The sequence below is a fragment of the Carcharhinus amblyrhynchos genome, chromosome 23 (genome assembly GCF_965287045.1).
Source record: "Carcharhinus amblyrhynchos chromosome 23, sCarAmb.v2.hapA, whole genome shotgun sequence".
NCBI classification, from domain to species: domain Eukaryota; kingdom Metazoa; phylum Chordata; class Chondrichthyes; order Carcharhiniformes; family Carcharhinidae; genus Carcharhinus; species Carcharhinus amblyrhynchos.
The window spans coordinates 42576390-42589511 of record NC_137346.1 but is presented as its reverse complement, the minus strand read 5'-3'; the positions used below and the strand labels follow the sequence as shown (position 1 = coordinate 42589511).

Here is a 13122-nt window from a genome sequence, read left to right as displayed (position 1 = left end):
TGCAGACATGAGTATTTTAATATTTCATTGTTCCATGAATGGATACATTTCCTCTTTAAGAACATAAGAACATAAGAACATAAGAACATAAGAACATAAGAACATAAGAACATAAGAACATAAGAAATAGGAGTAGGAGAAGGCCATCTAGCCCTTTGAGCCTGCCCCGCCATTCAATAAGATCATGGTTGATCCACTTTCCCGCTTTCTCCCCATAACCCTTAATTCCCTTGTCTGTCAAAAACCTATCTACCCGTGACTTAAATATATTTAGCGAGGTAGCCTCCACCACTTCAACGGACAGAGACTTCCAGAGATTCATCACCCTTTGAGTGAAGAAGTTCCTCCTCAACTCCGTTCTAAACTGCACCCCCCTCCCCCCCCCCGCCACCTTATCTTGAGGCTGTGCCCTCTAGTCCTACTATCCTTTCTAAGCGGGAAGAATCTCTCTACCTCTACCCTATCCATCCCTTTCATTATCTTATACGTCTCTATAAGATCCCTCCTCATCCTTCTAAACTCCAATGACCCAGTCTATTTAGTCTCTCTTCATAGTCCAACCCCCTCATCTCCGGACTTTATCAATGATTTAGTCTCGATCTATTCATACAGTAATTGGTTTTCCTGCGTTTATGTATTCCCGTTCCCATTCGTGGCTAATCCCTCTATCAGACCCCATTGTCCCAGGACAGTCTTTATCTTTAAGGTGCCTGGTTTCCTGCAGTATTTGTTCCCTGTGTGTTTAATTTTAAGTAACTGTATATCCTGCATGTTTAAATTTATAGCAGCTGTCTGCATTAAAAGTCAGTGCCTGCTTAGTGTCTTTTAACCCTTCATGTACCAGGCAGCTATTTTATGCCAGGTATCCATCTTTATGATTTTTTTTCCACCACAACCTGTTTAAAAGGGGCTGTAAGAAGTCATCCTGGTGTCAGGGTGCAGAACCCCAGGAAGAACTCTGAGGCACATCATCATAGAACATTACACTCAGCAAATATATTTATCAGATTGAAATATTTCCGTTCAGAGAAACTGGCCAGGTTCTTACAGGTCCCCTTGCTTGCAGCTTCTTACAGTGTTGGTCTCAAGTTCTGCTGCTGGGGGCTATTCCTTTTTTAGGTCCTTTACTTGAATCTGCATCCTGTTCTTTTGGTCAATATATGATTCAGTTACTCTCTTGTCTCCATTGATAATCTGCGATTGAGACAATTATCCTTTTAATTCCATCAGCAGTTCATCTTGTTGTGCAACTGTGTGTGTGGCTGACACAATTATCTTGTCATGCAGCAGTCTGTGGCCAGCAAACCAATATCATTCTCTTTGGTATTTGACTCACGCACTGGGTCACACAGTTTGTTAACCCACCATATTCCAGTCTCCTTTTACAGCCCCTTGGTCAATACCACAAAGTAAATTGGCAAGGAGAAATTAATGAAAAGAGAAAAGGAAATTGCATTTTTACAAAGTTGTGATGACTTCAACCAGGCTAATGAGGTTGGCTTGCTAGGGTATGAACTACCTGATGAGTCTACTGCTCCTATTTCTTATGTTCTTACGGCTGTGAGGGCGATCTGGCTGTGACATCTGTCACCCCATTGATTGCTAGGGTTGATTCGGCTGATCTGACTGGCTAGGCAGGTGTATCCCTTCCCTCATAGCTCCATGTGCATCCCTCCCGAAGCTCAGCGCTCGGTCGCAGAGATGACCCCCTAGAAGAGGACCACTCTGCCGGTCTAGGGTATATGATGTAGCTACACTCCCTTGCTAGGCTAAACCTCCAAGACCATTTGTAGGATGATGTAGGCACCTTAAAAGGGATACCTGATGAGTCTTAATTGATGGTTAAATCAGAGAGCCTCATGCTCCCTATTTAAAGCAGGCGTGTTGAACTCCCAGCCTGCATTCAGCAGGGGAGCAACTGTGCACAGATTTATGGTGTAAATAAAGTAACTTGGTGACGGGACTTTTGTCTCCCTGGAATTATTACAAAAGTATACAGAACTCCTTTCTCACTGAGCACATAAAAAAAACAAAAAAATTATAATGGATAATTAACTGGAACAGATAGGAGAAGTTAGACCACCAGAACATCTTCGTAGTAGTGATCGCAACATAGTAAGATTCAAGATTAGATCTGAGTAGGACAAACACTAAGGTAATAGATTGGAAAAGTTCACATTTTGAGGGAATAATGATAAAATGGAAGAAGGTAAACTAGAAAATATTCTTTGAAATAAAGAAGGTTTGGAGTGTGAGAGTTTGGGAGGTTGGGGACAGTGGTGAAAACCTAGATAAATGAGAGTAATCGTGAAACTAATTCCACCCTGCCGACCTCTCAATTTAAGCTGCCTGTGTAAAGCTGCTTGCGAGTATAATCCCTGGGCAGAGGCAAGTTCCGTTTTGAGATATGCAAAATTGCTCAATTAGACTGATAATTGAACAGTACTTCAATGAGATTCCCCAGATTCTTGAAACTCAGCATTGAAAGCAAATCAAGAACAATTGAGGCTGAATCAAAATGCTGCAATAAATTCTCTTAAATTACAGCTGCTTTCTGATCTGCTAATGGGAAAGGTTTTGTTCATAATACTTGTGTTGAGATGTTACTTTCTACACTTTGGAAGTTTTCTGAATCCCTTCAGGATGGGCAGCACTTTGTGGGATCTCAGATAAGGACCAACATGACCAGTGTCTTTAGCTGTAGCCTGCTACTTAGAGGTCTGTAGCGGGTCTGCGGGGAGGGGAACAGCCGAGCAACATGACAAGAGGCACAACTTGCAACATCAGGCACGTGGGCAGAGGCTGAGTTTCCTTGAATAGTAATGTTTCAGGAGGCTCAGATTGTTATATTCAGTGGCTGCAAAATTTGCAGCCTGCTCAGAGAAGACCTGCTCATGCTGGATTTGATGGTCCTCATTGTCAGTGGGTGTTGAAGTGACCCCACAGCTTTAAAAGCCTCCAGATCATCTCAGGGCTCTGCTGGAAGATGTATCCAGGATCTCCCGGTCAGCAACTCACAAATGCACATGACAGGTGACTGATGGATTGTTTGTCCAGGTCAGAAATCGTATAAGTCACAATTAATGGTTGTTTGAATTTGTCTCTCTGGCCAGCTTCCTACAGCTGCAAAGATATCGTCAACTGAAAACACCCGTAACACCGAGATCAACCAAAAATATTCTTCTATCGCAAGGAATGCCCCTCCATCAATGTGCAGCTGGTGTGGAACAAAGATATTTCTGAAGGTATCTGCAAGATTCAGGGAGGAGCTGTCTTTGTCCTGCAACAGTCCAAACTCCAGAGGGCTGAATTTTCCTGACCCACCTGCCACGGGATTTGGACCATGCAAAGATCTGTTGAGCTCGGGCAGGATTTTCCCACACTGGGGCGAGCGTGGCCAGTAAATCCCGTACCATAATGTTTTTCATCCTGAAAGTGCATTTATGGGATCTTTTTTCTGAAACAAGGGACACACCCGATGAACCTGTCAAAAATTCAACCAGTGAAGCCCAACAGTGTTACAATGAATGTCATATAAAATATCAGATACGCGATTGAAGAAGTCATCAACAATCCATGTGTAGGCCAATATGGAAATGTCATTCAGTGTGCACCCCTAGGGTGTTCAGAATGGTCGTGGTGTGCTGTGCTTTGTACACTTTCCACAGCAGCAAAGTTTGGATTTGCAGCAGGAACAAGACATAAAACTCAGATCTTCTTTGGGTGGTTACGAGCAGGAGGAAATTTGAACTAAACAACAGTAACTTCACAACATTACACTTTCCCATACACCCCCAAGTGCATACCCTAATCAGCCTCAAAATTTTCCTTCCACTCTAGTTAGAGCAGAGGTAAAGGCAGGCTATTCAGATCTTTGCTCTTTGCTCTCACTGCTGCAATTCTCTTCATTGTCAGCCTCCGTGTACTGGAGCCTGTTAAAGATTATTGTGCCTGCATTAATACAAGATCACACATACTTATCTGCAGGCACCATGGCGGTTACTGACTGACTGGTAAGAAATTAAAGCACTTTGACATAACCCCCATTTCCAGTCTTCTTTCATCATCATCTCTCTCATTGCCCAAGCAGCATATCACTGCTGGAGTGCACTTTGGTGCTGAACATTGCATCTTTGTAAGTAGAAAGCTATGGTACCTGTCATTCTTTTTAAGGTGACAGCATTCCACATGAACTGCAACTTTTGGAAAAATATCACAGCAACAAATAAGGTGTAGTAATTGAGTTGAACCAGTATGTTGAAACACTACCAACAATGAAGCTACCTATATTCATTATTTCAGAGTCTTTTGCATTGAATGTTATTGTGCTTGAATGTCAATTCTCACCTCAGAACAAGTAACTCTGTTGTAACATTGCTGTTCGAGCCTTGTGTGATGAAAGCCCTTCTGATTTTGTGGTCTAATTCCTCCTTGGAATGTCCCTTTAACAGGTTTCAGAGATGAAGACTACAGTTCTATGGGTGGATTTGGAGGAAGTAGGATCCGAGGTTCTCGTCCTGGAGACAGACGAGGAGGAGGAGGAGGCCGCTTTAGAGATGGATTGCCTCGTGGATCTTCGATGGAGTTCAGAGAGGCAACAGAAGGTGCATTTACCTTATTTGTGTCAGATATATTTAATGCCATATTTTGTATTTATGTTCAGTTTCCAATTCATTTAGCATTCTTCAGCATTGGGCAGGTATGGTGTTCAAACAGTTGCTTAAACTTTTACCTCCCAAATACAGTGACATGGATGTTCTTCCTTGATGTTCCCATCCTGGCGTCATCAAGTTTTCGTTCCCTCTGCCCTTGCCAGTTTGACTGTCTGCCTCTTCCCTGTACATTACACATAAATGCCACTAGGTGGCAGAAGGATATGAATGGTATGGCCTGTTGGGAGGAGCAAGTTTGAGTCTATAAGTTACCTTATCAAAATCCCTCACAATTCGAAACATCTACTTCTGACATGCTTTGATTTTGCTGTCTTGTGAAAATAAGCTATTTTTCTTCTGGAAAAATATATACACTCTATGAATGTGTGTGAGAATGCTACTTGATCTGCTGAGCATTTCCCACCTCACCAGTTTTCATTTCAGATTTTCAGCATCATAATTTTAGAGAACCCTACTTCAGAGAGAATGTCAAAACTCTGGGAAATCATATAAACAATACCTTTATTGGGAGGTTTTATTTGAAAAGAGATAGCACACACTATCATTCAAGCTCTAAATTTTCCTCTGTATACTGTTTACCTGTCCTAATATCTTTCTTGGCTCAGTGTTAGATTTTGTTTGATTATAATCTGGAATTAAAAACTGGTATCAGTAATAGTGACCACGAAACCATCATTTATTGTTGTAAAAACCTATCTGGTTCACTAATGAAGGAAATCTGCCATCCTTACCTGGCTTGATTACATTTCAAGGGCAACTATGGGCAACAAGTGCTGCCCATGCTAGTGATGCCCACATCCCATTGGAGCAGGCTCAAAGAGCTGAATTTGCCTACTTCTGCTTCTAAATCCTGTGTTCCTATGAAAGAATTAAAAAAAAGAGACAAGTTTGTTGTTATAAAATGCTGAACTGGGGAAATGGAGATTCTGTTTTATGGAAGCACAGCCATCAGGAGCACACATTGCAAATTAACAAATCTACAGTGTGCAATTTCAGTATGTTTAAAATTATAATGATGTTATGTTCAGTGAAGGCCTACCCTATTCATAATTTCAGACATGGACTGTGTCCCTGTGAAAACTTCTGAAAGAACTGTCTTTTATCTTTTAAAATGGACACTCAAGGACTAGTTAAGATGGGGCTGCTAAAAGTCAGGTGACTTTTGCAACTTGATAGACTATCTCAAGCATCCGTAAAGTTCTAATTGAATCGTCTCGGTGGGGAACTCCCCTTGGAATAAATATCTGTGAATTTACATAAGTGGTTGTCTGTAATTTACCTAAAACTTAAAGTTAATAGACTTCTAATCTCCGAGATCAATTTATCTTAAAACAGAGCTGAAGAGATTACTTAGCTACAAAATATATGTGAAAAATCACTATATCTCCTATTCTATAATCATGACCTTTTAGTTTTAAGCCATTCTGGGTGGACATTGACTGTTGACCATGTGACTGAAACTGGCCTTTGATACTGAAATCCTTTGTTATCCCCGTTATGGAGCATTCATGCTGTGGGGTGCGATAACAAGTAACATAGAGGCAGTTGTCGGAGAGTACACTAGTTTCACCGTTAACTTTTCTGGACTGAAAAAGACCTTTTGAACAATATCTATCTTGATTTTTGAATGACTGCTTTGAGTGTTCAAATGGGCCATTCCAGTATTGACTCTCTGAAGGACCCTTAAGGACCCAGAATGAGAGTTTGGTTAAGACACCCCATTGACCTACATCATTGAGTTTCATGAATTTGTTGTTTCAACTGTGGATGTCGGCTCTGCAACACTCACATTTGCATCACTTCCAGTGTTTTCCTCAGCTGAGATTCCAGACTCTGTTGTCTCAGTAGCAGAGGCACTCGGCTGTGGTTGTTTTGGACTTTGCTGATCACCTTGGGTTTCTGGAGTACAGTAACTGTCAACTTCTGGTAATTTTTTGAGTTGCTGTTCAAACTGGTGCTTTCTTTTTCTTTTCTGGTATCTGTTCTTAAATGTTCTCTTCATTGTAAACCTTCTGAAATTTTGTCAGGCCTCTGCGGATTGTGAGGCCCTAAGCTGTAGCTTGTTTAGCTTATGCTTAAATCCAGCATTGCATAGAGGTGCCATGCGAGGGTTGGAACAGAATATAGCAAACAGGTTTATTGCTGAAATCTTCATTGTTCATTGCCCGCAAGCCTTTGGTAGGCTCGATGATGTCATGGGGTGACCACGCAATTGTTCCCTTAAAGGAACCCTGCCACAACGCTGTAACTACCCCAAATATGTAACATCCCCTACGTTTACTTCGTGGCCACATTGACAAATTACAAAAATGTTTATACGTACCTGATGAAGAGCAGTGCTCTGAAAGCTTATGATTCCAAATGAACCTGTTGAACTTTAACCTGGTGTTGTGAGACTTATCCTGTTCCATGACAGGCACTAGGGGTGTGGCCCAGTCAATTGTAGTAATAGGTTCTAACACACCAGTGTTGACAAGTCACATTAACTCTGTTTCAACCTTTGGATGAATTGCATACAGTACCTCTCACCTTGAGATTTTTAGGCTGGCTGTTTAGCTTGATTTTGAATTTCATTTGTTATGGAGCGTTGAGGTACAGATAAAGGCTGGAACAGCAAACAGGTTTATTGCAGAAGTGTTGACTGTACAGGGTTAAGATCTCTTGCCTGCAAGCCTTCGGAAGGCCTGATGGTGTCATGGGGTGACCACACGATTGTCCTCTTAAGGGGGCCACAACACTATAACCACCCCAAATATTTAATAATCCTTAGGCTCAGGAAATGGCTTGGGATGTCTGCAGAAAACATTGAAAGAGACAACAACTGCAGAAATGGCTGTGCCTTTTTTACTCTTTAAGAACCAGGAGACTGTAAAGCTTGATCTGTAAAGAACTTTGGCCTGCTGATATGAAAACCACAAGTGCCAAGCTTTGTGATTTCCTGAAGATTCACCTCTTCAAGGGAATCCTGCAAGAATCCAAATATCTTCAGCTATTTGAACTACAATCCAAGAGTGCAAAAGGACTCCTTTCTCCGCCAGGCCCACATGACTGACCAGCTACAAGCCAAACACATGTGCCAGAATTGTACCGGCCTGTCACCATTTAATTGGAGCGGGCAAGGGTTGGATAATGGACATGTCCATTGATCTCGGGCAGGATTTTCTGGTCTCGGGTTGAGCGAGGCTGTAAAATCCTGCCCATGATCTGTTATCTCTTCTTTCGGCTTAACATTTGTAGAAGTCCTTTAATTATCTCTTCCTTGAGTACGTGGTGTGAGGCTGACATAACACTTAGATTTTCGGGGTGAATCTGTAAATAAGCAATCTTCTTTATTTAAACCCATGGAAATCTGCCATTGGTTCTTCAAATTGATCACATACTAAAGTGAATTGAGAAACTCACACATCTATCTATACAAGAAAACCACACTGATTACCAACCAATTGGGAATGGAATTGGGAGTTTCAGCTTGTCTCTCCACCTCTGTCCATAACAGAATTGGGTGCTGCTTCAGGGATTTGAAACACTTGGACTAAAATGAGCCAAACCCGACATTAAAAGAAAACATTGGATGCAAGAAGGGGAAAGTTCAATAGCTGAAATTATGTCTTCAAAGCAAAAAGATGACAGCAGCATCTATTGTTCTATTAACAATAGAGAGCACAATGACTAGCTCTATGATGTAAAATTATTCATTGAACAGGAGGATTTAACTTGGCATAAATTAGCAGCCCTAACCATAGAACAGTATAAAGCAATAGCTGATCAGATGGTACTTCCCGTTAGAAAATAGGCACAACACCCCAAAGTGCTAAACATGCTGCCCTCGCCCGAGAATTGGAAGAGGCAGAAGATATAGAACGAGAAACTGAAGAGGTTAAAATTTGCCTCGAAGAGCAGACAGTAGACTTCAGGTTTCAGGCAAGAAAGGAGGACAGAAAAGAATGGAAGATCCTATTTCCTTTGCTTTATCAGGAAAGCAAAAATAAAATCAAAATTTTGTTTTTATTCTCAAGCAGCAGGGGCATGTCATGCCCAGTGAAGGTATGGCCTATTCATAATTTCAAACATAGTCTGTGTTCCTTTGGAAGCTTCTGGAAGAGTCAGGTGACCTTTGCAACTTCAACACAGATTGTCTCATGCCTTTGGAAAGTTCTAATTGATTCGCCCTGCCTGGGAGTCCTTCTCTGGAAACGACATACCAAGATGATGTTATCTGTGGCATTTACATATACTGTTGCCGAAAACTTAAATTCAGTAGATCTCTAGACTTCTGGTCTCCAAGATCAGTACCTCACAAAGGAGAGCTGAAGAGGCCAGTTAAGCACAAACCAAGTTTAAAAGACTACCACCTGTCTCCTGTTGAATATAAATGGCCTTTCAGTTTTTAGCCAATGTGGATGTACAATGGCCATTGACTGAAACAGGCCTCTGAGACTTATTACCCAATGCAAACAAAATGTCCTGTGCAGTGTGGAGAAGACACTGAAAGAGACAGCAGTTGCAGAAAAGGCAGTGTCATCTTTGCCTTTTAAGAACCAACAATGGCTGTTTCTACAACCCATGGGTTAGATATTTCTGTTTCTGGGACCTTGATAAATCTTACTTCTCGGCTTATGAATTTTTTTTAAGTCCTTGCAAGTTTGTGCTCATCTCCTGCACTTTGATTTTATTTGTTTTATTATTTATTAATCACAAGTAGGTTTACATTAATACTGCAATGAAGTTACTTTGAAAATCCCCTAGTTGCCACACTCCAGTGGCAGGAAGAATTTAGCATGGCCAATTCACCTAACCTGCACATCTTTGGATGCAGAAAACTGGAGCACCTGGAGGAAAACCATGCAGACACAGGGCGAATGTGCAAACTCCACACAGACAGTGACCCAAGCTGGGAATCAAACCCACGTCCCTGGTGCTGTGACGCAGCAGTGCTAACCACTGTGTCACTGTACACAGTGGGTTTTAAAGCTGAATCGTAAGGTCTGGTGAGATTTGAACTTGGCCCTGGGAGGCTATGAAAGCCTCCCATCCTGATTCCAAACCTCCAAGTCCATCTTTTAAAAAATTTAACCTCCTGATATGAAAACCAACGGTGTCTCGATCCATGCCCAGCTGAACATTCATCTCTTCGAGAAAATCCTTTAAATTGATGACGTGCTAAAAAGGGCTTAGAAACACACAAATCTAGCGTTATAAGAAAACCACACTGATTATGGGCAGTAATGTTCTTAATGATAGGATTTTAGGGGTTTGAGTTATCTCTCCTCCCTATTCGTAACAGTAGACAATCATGACCTTTGGCTGCACCGTTTACTGATATGTACTCATGCAATCACAGTTCCATGCCAAAAAACACCATTTAGTAATCCATTCTAATATTCTAGCTGTGGCTAACCATGATTTTCCTCTGTCTTTTCCTCCACAGCCTAATTCATAAAACCAAGAATTTCCATACACCTTTTTTTGAAAACCATAATAATTTCTGATCCGACTGCTAAAGTCTTGTGTATGTCAACCTCATGTCTTTGTGCTCTTCACTCCATTTTAAAGTTTTACATTCTGTCTGTAGCTCTACTCCTTGTTCTTTTCAGCCAAAATTTATCGCCTTACGTGTCTCTATGTTAAATTCCACCTAACATCTGACCCATGAACATACTAACCTGGTAACTATGTCTGAGCTCACTTACAATTCTCTTCACTGTGAATATTTAAATTTTCAGGCAGGAGAAATTATTCAAAGTTCAGACTAGACCAAAGAATATTACAGCACAGGAACAGGCCCTTTGGCTCTCCAAGCCTGCACTGACCATGCTGCCCTTCCAGGGACCTTATCCCTCTATTCCCATCCTAGTCACGTATTTGTCAAGACACCCTTTAAAAGTCACTATTGTATCTGCTTCCACTGCCTACCCTGGCAGTGAGTTCCAGGCTCTGTGTAAAATAAAAAGAATTGCCTCGTACATCTCCTTTAAACCTTGCTCATTGCACTTTAAACCTATGACCCCTAATAACTGACTCTTCCACCCTGGGAAAAAGCTTCTGACTAGAATGCAAGATTTTAAAGACAGCGTCATCGTTCTTCAACCAAGTGGACAACCCAATTCATTCTCTATTGCTATTTTGTTTCCTGCTATTTGCTTGAAAAGAATAGTGTCCAGGTTTCAGTCACAGCAGATGGCTGCGTCCATTTTGTCTCTGCTGGTGTACCTCCTAACTGACAAAAATGGGTAAACCAATTACCTTTATTTTGCAAATGTCACAGAAGAATTTCCTCCTTCCAATTTCTGAGACAATTTCATAAATTTCCAATTCACATTTTGTATTCTGTATTGACAAAGGTTTTATCTTTGTGTCTTTCAGAGGAGCGTGCACAGAGACCCAGACTGCAACTTAAACCTCGCACAGTCGCTGCCCCACTTAACCAAGTAGCTAATCCAAACTCAGCCATATTCGGCGGAGCCAAGCCTCGGGAGGAAAAATCTGGACATGAGGACCCTTAGCCTGGCTGGACTCATGGAAAGTAGGCACGGCACTTTCCATTTCTAGTAAACAGCTTTCCTTTTGTCTTCTCTTCCAATTCTCTACATAGCTCTGAATGCATGTTGGCTGTTTACAATGGTTTTTCTCTAAGAACGCTCCAGCTAATTTGTACTTTAAAGTCTGCCTGATACCATCTTTTTGCTTTGAACTGTTTGATTTCTGCCAATGGTAGCTGCTCCACATTACTAAAAAGAAGTCTTAAATGGATTTTAAATGGTACTTGTGAATATTGCAGTACTGAGTTTCTCAGAAACACATTAGGACTTGATTTCATCATCCTTCTCACCAAACACAGTTGTCCAACTGGCATGTAATATTCTCTGACCTATACATACATGTGTATATATTGTATGCATATATGCTAGTTACACACCAAGACAAACAAATATTCACACACACACTCAGACATTGTGTAGATCTAAGAATATGGCGTGCCTTGAATATGGAGAGATACCATTTGAACTACACTGAAAACTCTATAGCTACGGATCAAGCAGTTAAGCATTCAGGAAGACGTGTCGCATCTTGTACATTCAGATAACGAGTGGCACACAGCTTCTCTCTTTCATTGCCAATGAAGGCACCCACCAATTTATGCTGTGGTTCTTTTCTGTAGGAGTTCCAAATAATTGACAAACAAAAAAAAAGAGTCCTTTTTACCAGACTGTGATCTACTGTTGTCGTGTAAGTAAACGCCCTTTATCTATTAGATCAGAAGGATACCGATCCAGCAAATCTCGTTTTGACTCCGATCTTTGGAATATTGGAGTTTTTAAATCTTATTGAACGTGGAAAACCTTTTTTTTAGACCATCCTAGGTAATTAATGTCCCACACTAGCTTCACTTTAAGAATTCCCAACATTTTACAAATTCTATTTCATAATATATAAAATAAATTTGATATTTTGTGAATTATCTTTTAAATAAAAGAAAAATATTCAATAACCCTGTCTCCTAATGGGTTCCATATTTGCCATTAAATGAAATTACAGTTTTTGAGTGAGAAATTGTACAATTTTCCCACAAGAGAGATTTCCCAGTCTTAGGTCTTCTATCAATGTATGGGAGAGAAGGAAGCACAAGACCGGCCCATATATCCATTGTCAAGCTAACTTTGGCCATGCTCTCACACCCTTAGCTTGCATAGTAGCAACATTCAGAACAGGTCACCCCTGTCAGCCTGACCATAGGAGAAGGGATTCTGAAACAGGATGAACCAAATGAAAGGGAAAACAGGAATAGTAAATATATTTGAAACTGAGGAATAAAGAAATAATTATCCTGAACTATTTCATATCATATACACTATCCATTAAATGGAGCAGTTACCAATACTGCACAAACTCAAAAGCAAAATACTACAAAATATTTGAAATCTGAAACAAAATACAGGAAATACTCAACAGGTCAAGTAAAAAGACACAGGCAACATTTCAGGTCGGTGACTTTTCATCAGAACTGGGAAATGTTCCAGGCATGTTAAGTGTTTAACAAAGACAGAGGCAGGGAAAGTGGGGAGGGGAGGAAAGAACAATAGACCAGACCTGTGATAGGTTGGAAATCTGTAACTGACTTTGTAAGCAAATCTCAACGATAACCCACTACCATCGGACAGGAGTAATTAAATGTAAATGAAATGAAAGAATGTGGTCAGAGATTGGGAATTCTTCATTGAGTAACTCAGCGCCTGATTTCCCAAAGCCTGTCCACAAGCTACAACGCACAAATCAGGAGTGTGATAAAATACTCCTAGTTTGTCTGGATGAATGTAGACAACATTCAAGAAGCTTGACACCATCTAGGACAAAACAGCCTGGTTGGCACCCCATTCACCACCTTAAATTTCACTCCCTCTGCTACAGGTGCACAGTGGCAGCAGTGTGCACATAAATATCTACAGGATGC

The 13122-nt window shown here is 40.9% G+C and overlaps 1 protein-coding gene across 1 annotated transcript in view; it reads left to right on the top strand.

Moving 5' to 3' along the window:
* Nucleotides 1–12038, top strand: part of eif4h (eukaryotic translation initiation factor 4h) — a 56083-nt gene extending 44045 nt beyond the window's left edge. The window contains exons 5-6 of the mRNA XM_080210952.1: nt 4452–4604; nt 11037–12038. Of these exons, the coding sequence (XP_080067078.1) occupies nt 4452–4604; nt 11037–11176 (293 nt within the window). The 3' untranslated portion in view covers nt 11177–12038. The remainder of the gene's footprint in view (nt 1–4451; nt 4605–11036) is intronic.
* The last annotated feature ends 1084 nt before the right edge of the window (nt 12039–13122 follow it).